Source organism: Monodon monoceros, unplaced genomic scaffold (assembly GCF_005190385.1).
Source record: "Monodon monoceros isolate NGI ecotype Baffin Bay Population unplaced genomic scaffold, NGI_Narwhal_1 Super_Scaffold_22, whole genome shotgun sequence".
In the NCBI taxonomy this organism is placed as follows: domain Eukaryota; kingdom Metazoa; phylum Chordata; class Mammalia; order Artiodactyla; family Monodontidae; genus Monodon; species Monodon monoceros.
Genome location: NW_021703779.1, coordinates 40,840,212 through 40,861,030, shown reverse-complemented (window position 1 = coordinate 40,861,030; position 20,819 = coordinate 40,840,212). Strand labels below are relative to the sequence as shown.

Here is a 20,819-nt window from a genome sequence, read left to right as displayed (position 1 = left end):
TCCCTCCCTCCCACCCTCCCTATCCCACCCCTCTAGGTGGTCACAAACCACCTAGCTGATCTCCCTGTGCTATGTGGCTGCTTCCCACTAGCTATCTATTTTACATTTGGTAGACAATGGAATATTACTCAGCCATAAAAAGAAATGAAATTGAGTTATTTGTAGTGAGGTAGATGGACCTAGAGTCTGTCATACAGAGTGAAGTAAGTCAGAAAGAGAAAAACAAATACCATATGCTAACACATATATATGGAATCTAAGAAAAAAAAAGGTCATAAAGTACCTAGGGGTAAGACGGGAATAAAGACACAGACCTACTAGAGCATGGACTTGAGGATGTGGGGAGGGGGAAGGGTAAGCTGTGACAAAGCAAGAGAGAGGCATGGATATATATACACTACCAAACGTAAGGTAGATAGCTAGTGGGAAGCAGCCGCATAGCACAGGGAGATCAGCTCGGTGTTTTGTGACTGCCTGGAGGGGTGGGATAGGGAGGGTGGGAGGGAGGGAGATGCAAGAGGGAAGAGATATGGGAACATATGTATATGTATAACTGATTCACTTTGTTATAAAGCAGAAACTAACACACCATTGTAAAGCAATTATACTCCAATAAAGATGTAAAAAAACAAAAACATTAGTTCCTGTAAGAAAATAGTTTTCATTCAGAGTTTCATTTTATTACCTTAAAATAAGGAGTAATATAATATTGATTTTCCTGAGAAAGAATGTCTATGAATATACACAAAGTTTTTGCCAAAGATCTAGAAGATGAAAATTATATTAAGTCTAAATTATTTTGTCTTATTTCTGGTTATTTAATTTTTTTTCAGCTTTATTGAGATATAATTGATATACAACCATGTATTTGTCAACAGATGAATAAACAAAATGTGGCATATATGCACAGTGGAATATGTTTCTGCTTTAAAAAGGAAGGACATTCTGACACAAGCTACAACATGGGTGAACCTTGAAAACATTATGCTAAGTGAAATAAGACAGTCATGAGAGGGTAAATGCTATATGATTCCACTTATACGAGGTACCTGGAGTAGTTAATAGAGACAGAAAGTAGAATGGTGGTTTCCAGGGGTTAGGGGAAGCAAGGAATGAAGAGTTGTTGTTTAATGGGTACAGAGTTTTGGTTTTATAAGATAAAAAAAGCTATAGTGATGGATAGTGGTGATTGTTACACAACAATGTAAGTGTATTTAATGCCACTGAACTATATACACTTAAAAATGATTAAAATGATAAATGTTATATTTATTTTACCACAATTAAAAATAAATAAGAAAAAAATCATGAATGTGTGTTATATTTTCTGAAATGCTTATTTTCTGCATCTATTGGGAAGATAATTTTTTTGTCCTTTAATCTATTAATGTGGTGGATTATATTAATAGATTTTCTCATGTTGAACTGTTCTTGCATTCCTGCACTAAACTCTACTTAGTTGTAAAACATTTTTTTAATAAATTGAATTCAGTTTACTCATATTTAATTTCAGAGTTTTCCGTTAATGTTCAGAAGTGAGACAGATCTTAGATTTTCTTTTCTTGTACTCTACTCTTACTCTGGTGTCTATGGTTATCCTAGCTGCATAAAAGAGACTGGGTACTCTTCCCTTTTTTTTTTTTTTTTCCTAGTTTCTGAAACTGCACTGACTGAAGTATACCTGTTCTTAGGAGTTTGATAGCAGTCATCTACAACAACATCTGGATAAGAGGCCCCATTTTAGGGCAAGACTTTTGATTACCTAGTGAATTGTATAGTTATTTAAAATAATTACTGATTTATTCATGTTTTCTGTATCTTCTGTCAATTCTGGTCATTTTTTTAGACAATTATGTTTCATCTGAGATTTCAAATTTACTGACCCAAGGCAGTAGTCTCTTTTGATTAAAAAAAAGTTTAATTTTTATCAAATTAAATCATGCCCGAAGTTTAAAGAATAAAATAAATGTGATAAAACTATAATGAATGTCAAGGGCATGATAGTGTACTTGGTCTTAGCCAAAAGGCTGAGAAGCAGTCAGGGCATGACAAACATAAAAATTCAGAATAGTGATTATCCGAGGAGAGAATGAAATGGGCACATGAAGAACTTCAAAGGTAAAAATAATTTGTTTTTTAATAAGTGGTGGATGCGCAGATACTTTTTGGTATCTCTGTTCTTTATAATTTACATATATCTTACAAAAATTATTTAAAATTTTCTGCTATGGAAGATGAAGATTTAGCTCACTTCATTGTTTTTGCCACTCATACACATACAAACACACAAAGACTTCTTTTTTGAATGTTTTTTTTTCTTTTTTATTGAAGTATAGTTGATTTACAATATTATATTAGTTTTAGGTGTACAACACAGTGATTTGATATTTTTATAGAATACTCCATTTAAAGCTATTATAAAATATTGACTATATTCCCTGTGTGTACATTACATCCTTGTGTCGTATTTATTTTATACCTTGTAGTTTTTATCTCTTAATCCCCTGCTCCTATCTGGCCCCTCCCCCTTCCCTCTCCCAATTGGTAACAACTAAATTGTTCTCAGTATCTGTCAGTCTGTTTCTGTTTTGTTATATTCATTTGTTTTAGTTTTTAGATTCCACATTTAAGCAAAAACACGGTATTTGTCTTTCCCTGTCTGACTTATTTCACTAAGCATAATACCCTCCAGGCCCATCCATGTTCTTACAGATGGCAAAATTTCATTCCTTTTTATAGCTAAGTAATATTCCATTGCATGTATGTGTGTGTGTATGTATGTATGTGTGTGTGTGTGTATCTTCCTTATCCATTCATCTCTTGATGGACACTTAGGTTGCTTCCATGTCTTGGCTATTGTAAATAATGCTGTTATGAACATTGACATGCATGTATCTTTTCAAATTAGTGTTTTTGTTTTCTTCAGATGTATACCCAGGAGTGGAATTACTGGATCATATGGTAGTTTCTATTTTTGACTTTTTGAGGAACCTCCATAGTGTCTTCCATAGTGGCTGCACCAGTTTGCATTCCCGCCAACAGTGTACAAGGGTCCCCTTTTCTCCACATCCTCACCAACATTTGTTATTTGTGTTCTTTTTGATGGTAGCCATTCTGACAGGTGTGATGTACTATGTCAGTGTGATTTTGATTTGCATTTCCCTGACGATTAGTGATGTTGAATATCTTTTCACGTGCCTGTTGGCCATCTCTATGTCTTCTTTGGAACACAAAAACTTCTTGTTCTCCCATGTTCCCAATATGATTATACCATAAATTTGGTTTACATCAGTACTACTGTTTATAATATAATGACCATATAAACACTATAGACAGCTTAGCCATGTAGTCATCTATGATTAATTTACCTTTTCTGCATAACTTTTAGTTTCCTTTGGTTAAAAATTGTCTTGTTTCTTTCATTTGCTTCTTTCGCTATGTACTTATCACCAGTTTAACTTAAACATGACCAGTTGTCTAGAGTGATTCTGAATGCTTTCAGAGCTTCAAGTGTCCCATCAATGTCATACCCCTGAGTTTCTCTGGAGGCCTCTGACCACTTCCTTCTGGGTGGATTATCCTCATTCCTGTTTGCTCAGCTACCATCCTGACATCTCTTCACCATCATTCTGGGAATTCCCTCCACTTTCTGCATTGTTGGATTCCTTCGTTTGCTTTATGCCATGCCTTTTTCCACATTTCACTGGAGCACATTCTTGCAGTACTTTCCTAAGAAAGAATGTAGGTCCATGGGAGGTAAATTTTTTGAGATTTTTGAATATCTGAAAGTGTTGAATCCTCATCCAAGATGGAGAGTTGAGCTTGGTTGGGGTAGAGTTCTAGGATGGACATTTCTTTCCCTTAGACTTTTGAAGGCATTGTTCCATTGTCTTCTGATTGTAATTTTCCTTTTGAGAACTCTGAAGCCTATTCTGATTATTGATACTTGGTATCATTTTTTTTCTATCTGTAAGCTTGTAAGATTTTTTCCCCTTTATTTCAATGCTTGCTGACATTTCTTCATGTGTCCTAATAGGGTTCATTTTCACCCGCATTGCTGGGCACTTGGTAGAGGAGACAAATCCCCGCAGGGATAGTTGCTCCTTTCTCGTGCAAAGCCAAGATGCTACAGGGCTAGACAGCTGCAATTCAAGTCCAAGTGGCAAGTAAGGCTTTATAGAAAGCCCTTTTCACTTTGTCTGTGGGAGATTCCAAATTGACCCACTAAAAATAGGCACCGCCAGGCATCTAGTCACCCAGAAGAAAATCAGGTGTTCAGTGCCCCAGGCAGGCAAAAAATCATCTTATCAACATAGGGAACATTCCACAATCTGCATTCCCAAACTTCAGGCAGGAGCCAGGCCTGACATGTTAACACTTTGCTGCACATTACCTTTACTGGTGCTGTTTATTTCTTCATGGGGATTGGTGTTACCATATACTGTCCCTTCTTTCTTGGAGCTGAGCTCCAAGTTAGGTCAAGTAATGACAGCACTCTGGAGATGAGGCTTTTGGTGGAACTCCCTTCAGCTGCTGTAACAATGCCAGTTTTCACTGCTTCCGGACCACAGAGCTGAGGAGCCAGGGGTTTGGGGTGGAGGTGGGGGTGGGGGAAAGTAGCACCAAGTGGAAAACCACACACTTGGCTGCTCTTAGTGAGGTTCACTGGTTCTTCTTGAATAAATGATTTTTAATCTGTTGTGTGCCTTTGGTTAATTTCCAAAGTCCTGAAATGACAGATTTTGATAATTTTGCCAGTATTTTCATTGCTTTTATGGGGAAGAGGATTTACTAAGGTCCTCACTCCACTGTTCCAAAAGCCCTGCCTTAAGGCATTTCTCTTAAAACTGCAGAAAAGTATAGAAAATCATAGTCATAACAAATACCCTTGTAGTTACCTCCCAGAATTAGCAAATGCTAAGATTTTGTCATTTGGTGGTGGTGGTTTTGTGTTTATAAAAGAAATAGAGGTTTACAATTAAAGGTGAAGCCTCCCTTTTCCTCTCCTGAATCCTGCTCCCTTCATTCCCACCCCAGGCAAACAATATCATGAATTTGGTGCGTTATCTTTCTAACCCATGTTTTTAAACTTTTACTACATAAATTTGCATCTGTAATCAATATAGCATTCTTTTTTGTAAATTTACCAGATTAGTGCTCTAGAACCATAGGGGTCTTTCTACAGCTTTCTTTCAGTATTCAGTGTTACCCTTTGAGTTTAGCTATGCTGATATGTTAGATTTAGTTCATTCATTTTTCACTCCTGCATAGCATTCCAACATCTGAGTATCACAGTCCATCAATCCAAGCCTCTATTGCTGGACATTTGGTTGTTTCTAATATCTTGTTGCCATTCTTGTACATGTACATATTTGCAGAATTTCTCTCTGGTATAACTATAAGTGGAATACATAGTAGGGTATATACATTTTCAACATTACTAGATGTATAACCTTTTTTCTGTCATAAATAGAATCAATTTGCCTTGTATATTTAAGAGTTTTGCATCTATGTAAGTGAAATTGCTTTATAATATTGTCATATTCTGTCCTTACTTGCTTTTGGCATCCAGGTCATTCTGTTTTGTATAACATAAGCATTGTTTTACCAATTTTCCTTTGGTTAAGTGCCAAGTATATTTCTATGATTTTATTTTCAACATTTCTTTCTTTTTGCTCTAATTGTCTTTTGAAAACTTATAGCTGATTTTTAAAAGTACAATTTAATATGGTTGGCCTATAATTAATGGGATTAATATTTATTGTGCTACTACTTTATTTGTATTTCTTATTTTATTGTATTTTCTAGATATCCTGCTTTTCCTTTACCTCTTTTTTCCTGCCTTTGCTGGATTTTCTTTACCTTCCCCCCTGCCTTTTTCCCCTTTGGTCATTTTCCTCCTGAATAATTCAATATTAAGCATTATTCTTAGCAGGCTTTGTTTGTGGCAAATTCTCTGTCTTTTCTTGTCCAAAAACATCTTTATTTTGTCATCTTTCATTGCAATAATTTATCTGGGGATAGAGTTCTAAGGTGACATCTTCTCTTAGGACTTTGAAAATATGTAACCTTTTGGCTTCTTTTTTAGCTAATGAAATCTATTGCTGACCTAATTGTTTCTTTATAGGTGATTTTTAAAATTTCTTCATGGTAGCTTTCAATACGTACTTTCTTAAAGTCTTACAGTTACACAGAACTGTGTCTAGGTACAGATTTGCTTTTATTTACCACACTCAGGACTCTGGACATTTAAGAGTAGGATACATGCCTTTCTTCCATACCAGGAAACTGCCAGTGATTGTTTCTTCAAATATTGCCTAGATTGGGGGTCCCCCAAGACCACTACCACATTCAGAGATTCTCGAGAGGGACTCCCAGGACTTGGCATCTAGTTGTATTTACAGCTAAAATTTATTACAGTGATATAGTAAGGATATACAACTAGAGCATAAGGGAAAAAGACATTAGCAGAATCTGGAGGACTCCATGTACAGGGTTCCTTATGCTCTCTCCCTCCCACCTAGGGTCACACAGGGCACACTTCTCCCAGCAGTGAAAGTGCAGCAACATGTGTGTGATGTTTATGCCCAGGGAAGCCCATTAGAGACTCGGTCAGCGTCCTCACATCACAGACTGCCTAGCACATACCAAAATTCCAGACCCCCAGAAGGAAAGGAAATGTTCTGCTTAAATCACATTGTTTGTACAAGCAGCCATATCAGTTAGGCAGTGGTGGGGACATTCCTGAACTCCAGGTTCCCAGATGGCAGCCAAGGGCCAACCTTGCAAGCTTCCCTGTCTAAGTATAGCAGTCTCAGGGTTGCTCTGTTAACCCGTTTCTTGGCATATTGCCCCCTTTCCCTTTTTCTCTAGTCTTCCATTTGGATTTGGTATTAAACCTATTTTGGAACTTATCATTTCTCTATTTCTCTTACCATATTTCCATTGTTAGCTCTTCATGCTGCATTTTGGGTGATATCTCAAGATCTGTCATCTAATTTGTTAAATCTGTCTTTATCTGTGACTAGATAGAAGTAGTAGTTAGAAGTTCAACTTCTATCTACTGTTCAACCTCTTTATTTAGAGTTTTTAAAATAATGCCTGTATATAATTTTCCTAGTTTTTTCCCCCATAGTCTAATTCTTACCTTATTTCTTTGAATAGTTGAAATATATTTATTTTGAAGTTCACATGGTTCTACTAGCTACAGTTCTAGGAATGGGAGTATCTTTAAATGTATCTGCTGATTCTCTTTCATGATGGGTCATTTCCTTGTGAAGTTATTAATTTTTTACTGTGAACTCTTCAGTGAAAATTGGTATTCCATAGATATCCTGTGATTCCTAAGCTATAAAAACATAATATATCTTTTGGAAAGCTTGCCACTACTAGGGACCTACTAATACAGGACCAATTTTTAGTTTAATTTTTCAGCTTATGGGCTCTGTACTACACTTATAATCATATGGATTGAGTTACAGAACTAGGCTTTTGATTTTTTTAAATTTTATTAAAGTATACGTGATTTACAATGTTGTGTGTAATTTCTTCTGTACAGCAAAGTAACTCAGTTATACATATATATTCTTTTCCATTATGGTTTATGACAGGATATTGAATATAGTTCCCTGTGATATACAGTAGGACCTTGTTGTTTATCCATTCTATACATAATAGTTTGCATCTGCTAGTCCCAAACTCCCAATCCATCCCTCCCCCGTGCCCCCTCCACCTTGGCACAGAGACCCTGGAACAGATTACAAGTCTGTTCTCTATGTCTGTGAGTCTGTTTCTGTTTCATAGATATGTTCATTTGTGTCATATTTTAGATTCCACATATAAGTGATATCATATGGCATTTGTCTTTCTCTTTCTGACTTCACTTAGTATGATAATCTCTAGGTCCATCCATGTTGCTTCAAATGGCATTATTTCATTCTTTTTATGGCTGAGTAATATTTCAGTGTGTGTGTGTGTGTGTGTGTGTGTGTGTGTGTGTGTATGCAACATCTTCTTTATCCATTCATCTGTCAATGGACATTTAGGTTGCTTCCATATCTTGGCTATTATTAATAGTGCTGCTATGAACATAGGCATGCATGTATCTTTTCGAATTATACTTTTGTCCAGATATATGCCCAGGAGTGGGATTGCTGGATCATATAGCAACTCTATTTTTAGTTTTTAGAGGAACCTCCATACTGTTCTCCATAGTGGCTGCACCAAGTTACCTTCCCACTAACAGTATAGAAGGGTTCCCTTTTTTCCACATCCCAATGCAGCTTTTGTCATTTGTAGACTTTTTAATGATGGCCATTTTGACCGGTGCGAGGTGGTACCTCATTGTAGTTTTGATTTGCATTTCTCTAATAATTAGCGATGTTGAGCATCTTTTCATGTGCCTATTGGCCATCTGTATGTCTTCTTTGGAGAAATGTCTATTTAGGTCTTCTGCCCATTTTTTTTATTAGGCCGTTTGTTTTTTTGTTATTGAGTTGTATGAGCTCTTTGTATATTTTGGAAATTAAGCCCTTGTCGGTCACATCACTTGTAAATACTTTCTCCCATTTCATAGGTTGTCTTTTCATTTTGTTTATGGTTTCCTTTGCTGTGCAAAAGCTTATGTTTGATTAGGTTCCATTTGTTTATTTCTGCTTTCATTTCTATTGCCTTGGTAGACTGACCTAAGAAAACATTGGTAGGATTTATGTCAGAGAATGTTCTCTTCTAGGAGTTTTATGGTGTCATGTTTTATATTTAAGTCTTCAAGCCATTTTGAGTTTATTTTTGTGTGTGGTGTGAGGGTGTGTTCTAACTTCATTGATTTACATGCAGCTGTCCAACTTTGCCAAAACACCTTGCTGAAGAGACTGTCTTTCTCCACTGTATATTCTTGCCTGCTTTGTCAAATATTAATTGACTGTAGGTGTGTGGGTTTATTTCCGGGCTCTCTATTCTGTTCCATTGATTCATATATCTGTTTTTGTGCCAATATCATGCTGTTTTTTTTTAACATCTTTATTGGGGTATAATTGCTTTACAATGGTGTGTTAGTTTCTGCTTTATAAAAAGTGAATCAGTTATACATATACATATGTTCCCATATCTCTTCCCTCTTGCATCTCCCTCCCTCCCACCCTCCCTATCCCACCCCTCCAGGCGGTCACAAAGCACCGAGCTGATATACCTGTGCTATGCGGCTGCTTCCCACTAGCTATCTACCTTACGTTTGTTAGTGTATATATGTCCATGCCTCTCTCGCGCTTTGTCACGGCTCACCCTTCCCCCTCCCCATATCCTCAAGTCCATTCTCCAGTAGGTCTGTGTCTTTATTCCTGTCTTACCCCTAGGTTCTTCATGACATTTTTTTTCTTAAATTCCATATATATGTGTTAGGATACGGTATTTGTCTTTCTCTTTCTGACTTACTTCACTCTGTATGACAGACTCTAGGTCTATCCACCTCATTACAAATAGCTCAATTTCTTTTCTTTTTATGGCTGAGTAATATTCCATTGTATATATGTGACACATCTTTATCCATTCATCTGATGATGGGCACTTAGGTTGTTTCCATCTCCAGGCTATTGTAAATAGAGCTGCAATGGACATTTTGGTACATGACTCTTTTTGAATTTTGGTTTTCTCAGGGTATATGCCCAGTAGTGGGATTGCTGGGTCATATGGTAGTTCTATTTGTAGTTTTTTAAGGAACCTCCATACTGTTCTCCATAGTGGCTGAACCAATTCACATTCCCACCAGCAGTACAAGAGTGTTCGCTTTTCTACACACCCTCTCCAGCATGTATTGTTTCTAGATTTTTTGATGATGGCCATTCTGACTGGTGTGAGATGATATCTCATTGTAGTTTTGATTGGCATGTCTCTAATGATTAATGATGTTGAGCATCTTTCATGTGTTTGTTGGCAGTCTGTATATCTTATTTGGAGAAATGTCTATTTAGGTCTTCTGCCCATTTTTGGATTGGATTGTTTATTTTTTTGTTATTGAGCTGCATGAGCTGCTTGTAAATTTTGGAAATTAATCCTTTGTCAGTTGCTTCATTTGCAAATATTTTCTCCCATTCTGAGGGTTGTCTTTTGGTCTTGTTTATGGTTTCCTTTGCTGTGCAAAAGCTTTGAAGTTTCATTAGGTCCCATTTGTTTATTTTTGTTTTTATTTCCATTTCTTTAGGAGGTGGGTCAAAAAGGATCTTGCTGTGATTTATGTCATAGAGCGTTCTGCCTATGTTTTCCTCTAAGAGTTTGATAGTTTCTGGCCTTACATTTAGATCTTTAATCCATTTTGAGCTTATTTTTGTGTATGGTGTTAGGGAGTGATCTAATCTCATACTTTTACATGTACCTGTCCAGTTTACCCAGCACCACTTATCGAAGAGGCTGTCCTTTCTCCACTGTACATTCCTGCCTCCTTTATCAAAGATAAGATGACCATATGTGCGTGGGTTTATCTCTGGGCTTTCTATCCTGTTCCATTGATCTATCTTTCTGTTTTTGTGCCAGTACCATACCGTCTTGATTACTGTAGCTTTGTAGTATAGTCTGAAGTCAGGGAGCCGGCTTCCTTCAGCTCCGTTTTTCTTTCTCAAGATTGCTTTGGCTATTCAGGGTCTTTGTGTTTCCATACAAATTGTGAAATTTTTTGTTATACTTCTGTGTAAAATGCCAGTGGTAGTTTGATAGGGATTGCATCGAATCTATAGATTGCTTTGGGTAGTAGAGTCATTTTCACAATGTTGATTCTTCCAATCCAAGAACATGGTATATCTCTCCATCCACTTGTATCATCTTTAATTTCTTTCATCAGTGTCTTATAATTTTCTGCATACAGGTCTTTTGTCTCCTTAGGTAGGTTTATTCCTAGCTACTGTATTCTTTTTCTTGCAGTGGTAAATGGGAGTATTTTCTTGATTTTTCCTTCATATTTTTCATCAATAGTGTATAGGAATGCCAGAGATTTCTGTGCATTAATTTTGTATCCTGCTACTTTACCAAATTCATTGATTAGCTCTAGTAGTTTTCTGGTAGCATCTTTAGGATTCTCTATGTATAGTATCATGTCATCTGCAAACAGTGACAGCTTTACTTCTTCTTTTCCGATTTGGATTCCTGTTATTTCCTTTTCTTCTCTGATTGCTGTGGCTAAAACTTCCAAAACTATGTTGAATAAGAGTGGTGAGAGTGGGCAGCCTTGTCTTGTTCCTGATCTTAGTGGAAATGCTTTCAGTTCTTCACCATTGAGGACGATGTTGGCTGTGGGTTTGTCATATATGGCCTTTATTATGTTGAGGAAAGTTCCCTCTATGCCTACTTTCTGCAGGGTTTTTATCATAAATCGGTGTTGAAATTTGTCAAAAGCTTTCTCTGCATCTATTGGGATGATCATATGGTTTTCTCCTTCAATTTGTTAATATGGTTTATCACATTGACAGATTTGCGTATATTGAAGAATCCTTGCATTCCTGGAATAAACCTCACTTGATCATGGTGTATGATCCTTTTAATGTGCTGTTGGATTCTGTTTGCTAGTATTTTGTTGAGGATCTTTGCATCTATGTTCATCAGTGATATTGGCCTGTAGTTTTCTTTCTTTGTGACATCCTTGTCTGGTTTTGGTATCAAGGTGATGGTGGCGTCGTAGAAGGAATTTGGGAGTGTTCCTCCCTCTACTATATTTTGGAAGAGTTTGAGAAGGATAGGTGTTAGCTCTTCTCTAAATGTTTGATAGAATTCTCCTGTGAAGCCATCTGGTCCTGGGCTTTTGTTTGTTGGAAGATTTTTAATCACAGTTTCAATTTCAGTGCTTGTGATTGGTCTGTTCATATTTTCTATTTCTTCCTGATTCAGTCTTGCCAGGTTGTGCATTTCTAAGAATTTGTCCATTTCTTCCAGGTTGTCCATTTTATTGGCATAGAGTTGCTTGTAGTAATCTCTCGTGATCTTTTGTATTTCTGCAGTGTCAGTTGTTACTTCTCCTTTTTCATTTCTAATTCTATTGATTTGAGTCTTCTCCCTTTTTTTCTTGATGAGTCTGGCTAATGGTTTCTCAATTTTGTTTATCTTCTCAAAGAACCAGCTTTTAGTTTTATTGATCTTTGCTATTGTTTCCTTCATTTCTTTTTCATTTATTTCTGATATGATTTTTATGATTTCTTTCCTTCTGCTAACTTTGGGGTTTTTTTGTTCTTCTTTCTCTAATTGCTTTAGGTGCAAGGTTAGGTTGTTTATTCGAGATGTTTCCTGCTTGTTATGATGGGCTTGTATTGCTATAAACTTCCCTCTTAGAACTGCTTTTGCTGCATCCCATAGATTTTGGGTTGTCGTGTCTCCATTGTCATTTGTTTCTAGGTATTTTTTTATTTCCTCTTTGATTTCTTCAGTGATCACTTCGTTATTAAGTAGTGTATTGTTTAGCCTCCATGTGTTTGTACTTTTTACAGATCTTTTCCTGTAATTGATATAGTCTCATGGCGTTGTGGTCGGAAAAGATACTTGATACAATTTCAATTTTCTTAAATTTACCAAGGCTTGATTTGTGACCCAAGATATGATCTATCCTGGAGAATGTTCCATGAGCACTTGAGAAAAATGTGTATTCTGTTGTTTTTGGATGGAATGTCCTATAAACATCAATTAAGTCCTTCTTGTTTAATGTATCATTTAAAGCTTGTGTTTCCTTATTTATTTTCATTTTGGATGATCTGTCCATTGGTGAAAGTGGGGTGTTAAAGTCCCCTACTATGAATGTATTACTGTCGATTTCCCCTTTTGTGGCTGTTAGTATTTGCCTTATGTATTGAGCTGCTCCTATGTTGGGTGCATAAATATTTACAATTGTTATATCTTCTTTTTGGATCGATCCCTTGATCATTATGTAGTGTCCTTCTTTGTCTCTTCTAATAGTCTTTATTTTAAAGTCTATTTTGTCTGATATGAGAATTGCTACTCCAGCTTTCTTTTGGTTTCCATTTGCATGGAATATCTTTTTCCATCCCCTTACTTTCAGTCTGTATGTGTCTCTAGGTCTGAAGTGGGTGTGTTGTAGACAGCATATATATGGGTCTTGTTTTTGTATCCATTCAGCCAATCTGTGTCTTTTGGTAGGAGCATTTAGTCCATTTACATTTAAGGTAATTATCGATATGTATGTTCCTATTCCCGTTTTCTAAATTGTTTTGGGTTCGTTATTATAGGTCTTTTCCTTCTCTTGTGTTTCTTGTCTAGAGAAGTTCCTTTAGCATTTGTTGTGAAGCTGGTTTGGTGGTGCTGAACTCTCTGAGCTTTTGCTTGTCTGTAAAGGTTTTAATTTCTCCATAAAATCTGAATGAGATCCTTGCTGGGTAGAGTAATCTTGTTTGCAGGTTTTTCTCCTTCATCACTTTCAGTATGTCCTGTCACTCCCTTCTGGCTTGCAGAGTTTCTGCTGAAAGATCAGCTGTTAACCTTATGGGGATTCCCTTGTGTGTTATTTGTTGTTTTTCCCTTGGTGCTTTTAATATGCTTTCTTTGTATTTAATTTTTGACAGTTTCATTAATATGTGTCTTGGCGTATTTCTCCTTGGATTTATGCTGTATGGGACTCTCTGTGCTTCCTGGACTTGATTAACTGTTTCCTTTCCCATGTTAGTGAAGTTTTCAACTATAATCTCTTCAAATATTTTCTCAGTCCCTTTCTTTTTCTCTTCTTCTTCTGGAACCCCTATAATTCGAATGTTGGTGCGTTTAATGTTGTTCCAGAGGTCTCTGAGACTGTCCTCTGTTCTTTTCATTCTTTTTTCTTTATTCTGCTCTGCAGTAGTTATTTCCACTATTTTATCTTCCAGGTCACTTATCCGTTCTTCTGCCTCAGTTATTCTGCTATTGATCCCATCTAGAGTCTTTTTCATTTCTTGTGTTGTTCATCATTGTTTGTTTCATCTTTAGTTCTTCTAGGTCCTTGTTAAATGTTTCTTGCATTTTGTCCATTCTATTTCCAAGATTTTGGATCATCTTTACTATCATTATTCTGAATTCTTTTTCAGGTAGACTGCCTATTTCCTCTTCATTTGTTAGGTCTGGTTCATAAATCTTGCTCTCAAAGTCCACCTCCTCAATTTGGGGTGATTCGTTGTCTCTTCATGTATTCCACAGATGCACGGTACATCAAGTTGTTTGTGGAGCTTTAATCCGCTGCTTCTGAGGCTGCTGGGAGAGATTTCCCTTTCTCTTCTTTGATCTCACAGCTCACAGGGACTCAGCTTTGGCTTTGGTCCCGCCTCTGCGTGTAGGTCGCTGGAGGGCGTCTGGTTTTTGCTCAGACAGGACGGGGTTAAAGGAGCCACTGATTCCGGGGTTCTGATGCACTCAGGCCGGGGGGAGGGAGGGGCACAGAGTGCGGGGCGGGCCTGCGATGGCAGAGGCCAGCGTGACGTTGCACCAGCCTGAGGCCCGCCATGCATTCTCCCAGGGAAGTTGTCCCTGGATCCCGGGAACCTGGCAATGGCGGGCTGCACAGGCTCCCTGGAAGAGGGGTGTGGATAGTGACCTGTGCTCGCACACAGGCCCCTTGGTGGTGGCAGCAGCAGCCTTAGCATCTCCCGCCCATCTCTGGGGTCCGTGCTTTTAGCCGCGGCTCGCGCCCATCTCTGGGGTCCGTGCTTTTAACCGTGGCTCGTGCCCGTCTCTGGGGTCTGCATTTTTAGCCGCGGCTCGCACCCATCTCTGGAGTTCTTTTAAGCAGCGCTCTTAAACCCCTCTCCTTGCGCACCAAGAAACAAAGAGGGAAGAAAAAGTCTCTTGCCTCTTCGGCAGCTCCAGACCTTTCCCCGGACTCCCTCCCGGCTAGCCATGGTGCACTAACCCCTTCAGGCTGTGTTCACGCAGCCAACCCCAGTCCTCTCCCTGTGCTCTGACCAAAGCCCGAGCCTCAACTCCCAGCCCCGCCTGCCCTGGCGGGTGAGCAGAGAAGCCTCTCGGGCTGGTGAGTGCTGGTCGGCACCAATCCTCTGTGCAGGAATCTCCCCGCTTTGCCCTCTGCACCCCTGTTGCTGTGCTCTCCTCCACGGCCCTGTAGCTGCCCCCTCCACCTCCGCAGTCTCCGCCCGTGAAGGGGCTTCCTAGTGTGTGGAAACCTTTCCTCCTTCACAGCTCCCTCCCACTGGTGCAGGTCCCGTCCCTATTCTTTTGTCTCTGTTTTTTCTTTTTTTCTTTTGCCCTACCCAGGTACGTGGGGAGTTTCTTGCCTTTTGGGAGGTCTGAGGTCTTCTGCCAGCATTCAGTAGGTGTGCTGTAGGAGTTGCTCCACGTGTAGAGGTATTTCTGGTGTATCTGTGGGGAGGAAGGTGATCTCCGCGTCTTACTCTTCCGCCATCTTCCCCCTGGATCCCATGCTGTTTTGATTACTGTGGCTTTGTAGTATTGTCTGAAGTCTGGGAGGGTTTTGCCTCCTGCTTTGTTCTTTTTCCTCGGGATTGCTTTGGCAATTCTGGGTCTTTTATGGTTCCATATAAATTTTAGGATTATTCTAGTTCTGTGAAAAATGTCATGGGTAATTTGATAGGGATCGCATTAAATCTATAGGTTGCTCTGGGTAGTATGGCCATTTTAACAATTCTTTGAATCCAAGACAATGGGATATTTTTTCTTCAAACCCTCTTCAGTTTCCTTTATCAATGTTTTATAGTTCTCAGCATATAAGTCTTTCACCTCTTTGGTCAAGTTTATTCCTAAGTATTTCATCTTTTTGATGTGATTTTAAAAGGGGTTGTTTATTTACTTTCCCTTTCTGATATTTCACTGTTAGTGTAAAGAAATGTAACTGATTTCTGGATGTTAATCTTGTATCCTGCTACCATACTGAATTTATCAGTTCTAGTAGTTTTTGTGTGAAGTCTTTAGGGATTTCTATATATAGTATCATATCAGGCTTTTGATTTCTTATATATAATATCCTTCTTTCCAGTTTCCTTGACCAGTGGGGAGTCTTTCTAGTTCCTGTTTAACACACATGGATGCCCTTTGTGGCTCCTACTTTAAGTGCAGATTATATTCTAGTTTCCTGAACATTTGTGCCCTGTGGTCTGGATTCCCCTGCAAATCTTCAACCTTCAGTTTCTGTTCACCCCATCACTTTAAACTCTCACTTCAGTTTTGACACCTAAAAACTTTCTTTTCTTGGTTTTGAGCTTGACTGGGTATTAAATTATTTTCTGTTAAATGTGGGCCAGCATTTGTTTGTATTTACAGTTGAGGGAGGTGGTGTTGGTGGAGCATAGGGAGGGTTCATCCACATCAGCTCAGGTCCATTAATAGGAGTTCACAGCAGGGCATTTATGAATGAATTTTATGCCATAACATTATAGTAGAAATATTTACAAGTTTGATGATTCATTGCATTTTTTCCCTAGAATTCTGGCAAGTTGGTGACCCAATAGATAATCATAAGGAAAGCCAAGACAAACCTCTGTGGCAAGCTGCATCCGTTGATAAGGAAACACTGAAGGATGGAAGTGGCCCAAAATTCAGAACATACGGAAAAATCATTTATCCAAGCACAAACTTTGTTTCTATAAGACAAAGACTCCCTAAATATGATTCATGGGTAAAGTGTTCAAAACATAATTTAAATTTTCTTAGTCAAAGTAGAAGCTATGTAAGAAAGAAAGATGATGAATGTAAGGCATATTGGAAATTATGCTTCCATTCTAATCTTGATAAAGCTCAACCTGGAGAGAAATTCTTTGAGCCTAATGAACATGGAAAAGCCCTCCACCATAAGCAATCCCTTAATAAAAGTCCAAGAATTCAAACTGGGGAGAAATTCTATAAATGTTCTGAATGTGGAAAAGTATTTATCCAGAAAGCAAACCTTGTTGTACATCAGAGAACTCACACCGGAGAAAAACCTTATGAATGCTGTGAATGTGCAAAAACCTTCAGCCAAAAGTCAACCCTCATTGCACACCAGAGAACTCATACAGGGGAGAAGCCGTATGAATGCAGTGAATGTGGGAAAACATTTATCCAGAAGTCAACTCTGATTAAACATCAGCGAACTCATACAGGAGAGAAACCATTTGTATGTGGTGAATGTGCAAAAGCTTTTAAGAGTTCATGTCACCTTATTAGACATGAAAAAACACACATTAGACAAGCATTTTATGAAGCTATCAAATGTGGTAAGTCCAGCCTTACACATCAAAGGACTCATACAGATGAGAAACCTGAGTGCAATAAACATGGGAAAGCCTTTGATGAGACGCCCACCCCCATTAAACATCAAGGAACTCATACAAAAGAGAAACCTTATGAGTGCAGTAAATGCGGAAAAGGCTTCAGGGGAAAGTCACACCTTTCTATTCATCAGAGAGTTCATACAGGAGAGAAACCCTATGAATGCAGCATATGTGGGAAGACTTTCAGTGGAAAATCACACCTCTCTGTCCATCATAGAACTCATACAGGAGAGAAACCTTATGAATGCAGAAGATGTGGGAAAGCATTTGGTGAGAAGTCAACCCTTATTGTACATCAGAGAACTCATACAGGAGAAAAACCCTATAAATGCAACGAATGTGGGAAAGCCTTCAATGAAAAGTCACCACTGACTAAACATCAGAGAATTCATACAGAGAGAGACCCTATGAATGCAGTGACTGTAGGAAAGCATTCAGTAGGAAGTCAGCTCTCATTAAACATCAGAGAATTCATACAAGAGAAAAACCCTATGAATGTAGTGAATGTGGCAAAGCCTTCAGTGCGAAATCAACTCTCATTATACATCACAGAACTCATACAGGAGAGAAACCTTATGAATGCAGAGAATGTGGCAAAGCCTTCAGTGGGAAGTCAACTCTCATTAAACATCAGAAAAGTCATACAGGAGAGAAAACCTATTAAGATACTTTACTGTGAGATAATTTCACTAGTTACACCTCATTATATTATATATCAATTCATCCTGGGGAGTAACCTTATAAATATCAAAAAAATGTCAAAAACTCTTCATATATTAATGTTCATTTAACTTAATAAAAGGCACAAAAGTATAATTCCAGAAGGATATAATAAATGTGATCAATTTTTCACGCAGAATTCTTACACAAGTGGAGAACTGTATACCAGAGAATTCAAAAGTGGCAAAACTGTGAATATATTGATGTGGAAAAGACTTTAGAAAGAATTTAAATATCCTTGCCTATCAGAGTATTTTTGCTGACCTATCAGAGTATTTATGCTGAGGAAAAACAAAGAATTTAATGAGTTTAGAAAACTGTGTTAGAAATTATGAGAGAAATATGTTCCATAGTCTATACCACACATTTTGTGTGAAAGGTGCAGAGGTTGCAAACAAGCACTCAATAATTAAGATATGTTCACTGTGGAGTAGAGGATGACATTTTTGAAAGAAAAATATAAAGCAAAAATTGTTAATCCTAGCTAGGGCAAACTCCCAGTTTACTTCTTAAACAAAATAGAAAAATTGCTTCCTTAAGTGGTGTGACGGAGGATGACTCATCATGATCCCTGAAACAAAGGAGCTCAAACAGGAGATCTTACACATATTCATCAACACTTTCAGTGCAGAAATGCAAACCCCTTACAGAAAAGGCATATATTAAGCTTTGACACACCTCACTTAGGAACAGTGCTTATAACTTAATATTTAAGGGTAATCATTTTATGGTTACATTTATGCCTCATTTTATTAGCCAGTAAAAGGTCTTTAATTTTCAGCTTATCTCCCTTAACATAATACTATTTAAAATAGAAAAAAAATAAATTGAATATCCAATAGTCAATTGATTAAAAACTGACATATCAATAAGATAGAATAGTATGCACTAATTAAAAATTTTTTCATGTTTGAGGATTTGGGGAAATGTTCATGGTAATTGGCTAAGTGAAAAAACATAAAACAATGTACCACATAACTTACATTATAAAAAAATACATCAAGGATGGATAATGCACCATTATATCAGTGACTCTGGATGGCAGAAAAGTAGCAGTTTTATGCTGAGTAAAATTATTTGCACATACATATGTATACAAATATGTTTGTTTTATATTTGTATCTGTTGTAGGTGTGTGTGTATAGGTAGACACAGAACAAAAAGCTCGGAAGGAAATACAACAAATTATTAAGCAGATTATCCAGATTATCACTTGGGTGGTAGGATTATTGAGTTTTTAATTTTTTAAATGTCGTCTGCAGAAACTACCAATAAAATGATCTTGTGCATAGTTGATTCTGTCTTCCAATCCATTTTCCCATTCAGCTTTGTCTTTAATATGTGACACAATTCTTCTCTTAAAAGGACCCCATTTTCACATATGTCTATATATTCCCTATTCCTTTTCCATGTGGTTGTTTGAGTGTATGGTTTTGAGTATATGTTTTGCATCTTAAAAATGGGTATCCTGTGATTGTAATATCTGTATGTGATTTTTTTGGATAAAAATAAGTTATCTCCATAGTTCTTTATTCTGTAACCACTGAATACTGTTACATAAATTATCAGCTAACAAACTTTACAGGTGAGGAGAGAGGTAGTAAATGGTCCAACTGATAAGTATATGAATTCCAATTATACACTAGGAGACTGAGGAAATCACCACTGGATGGGTCTGCATGTGCAGTGGGCCACTGTGAATCAGGTTTAAGCGAGGACTCAGTGTAACACCTGTACCCAGTAAGCCCCCACTCTTAACAGGAGGGCCATGGTGATGCTTTGCATATCTGGGTATTAATGTCAACTCAGAAAGCTGTGTCCAATAGTCCTAAAAATATTCCCTTTTCCCCAATGACCATAGTCACCCAGATAAATGGCCATAGGTTCCCTCGGAAAGGGACTAAGATAAGTATTTTATGTTTGCTACAATGTTGTAGGGTTCTTCCTATAAGGGACATGGGCACCTCTCTAGACAATTGGTTCCAGATCTAAAATTTGGCTCAGGTCTGGGAACTCAGCAAGGGACCCTCACTTTTTAATGAAGCATTTGCCCTCAGACTTCTCTCTTTGAATCTTGCCTTTTTTTTTTATTTTTCGCCGTACCAGCTGGCTTGCAGGATCTTAGTTCTCTGACCAGGGATCGAACTCGAGCCCCCTGCAATGGAAATGCGGAGTCCAGTGGTTAGTCCCTGGTTAGGCCAGGGAATTCCCAAATCTTGCCTTTTTCTGATTGTAATATTAAACTGCAATTCTGTTGGTGCCCATCAATCTTACTCCTAGGGATGCCAGGCTCATCATAGACTCATTACAACCAAGGAAAGAATTAATGAGCTTGAGAGAAAGTGTTTAGGCTTGTACCATTCAATATGGTGTTGGCGTTTTATAAATGCCCTTTAACAGACTGAGGAAGTTCCTTTCTATTCCTAGTTTATTAAGGGATTTTTTAAAATCACGAACATATATTAATTTTGCCACATTATTTTCCTGTAACCATTGAGATGATCATATGCTTTTGCCTATATTCTGTTAATATATTTAATTAAATTGAATTCTGAATGTTAACCTTGCATTCACTTTCAAATGTTATTGGATTCCATTTGCTAAATATTTTGTTAAGGGTTTGTACATCAATATTCATGAGATTTATTGGTCTGTACTTTTCTTTCCCTTTAATTTCTTGGTCAGGTGTCAGGGTAATGCTGGTCTAAAAAACTTGCTGGGAATTATTTCCTCCTTATTTTCCTAAAGGGTTTGTATAGGATTGATATTATATCATTATAAATATTGGAGGACAATCTCCATGAGACCATTCTCACTTGCCTGGTAGAGCTGAAGGCCACTAGCAAAGCTTTTTTTTTTGTCCAT

The 20,819-nt window shown here is 37.7% G+C and overlaps 1 protein-coding gene across 3 annotated transcripts in view; it reads left to right on the top strand.

The window, feature by feature from the left end:
• Window positions 1–20,451, top strand: part of ZNF674 (zinc finger protein 674) — a 42,733-nt gene extending 22,282 nt beyond the window's left edge. For all 3 annotated transcript variants that reach the window (XM_029239954.1, XM_029239953.1, XM_029239952.1), the window contains one exon: window positions 16,407–20,451. In XM_029239954.1, coding sequence (XP_029095787.1) covers window positions 16,407–18,025 — 1,619 coding nt within the window. In that variant the 3' untranslated portion in view covers window positions 18,026–20,451. The remainder of the gene's footprint in view (window positions 1–16,406) is intronic.
• Window positions 20,452–20,819: the final 368 nt, after the last annotated feature.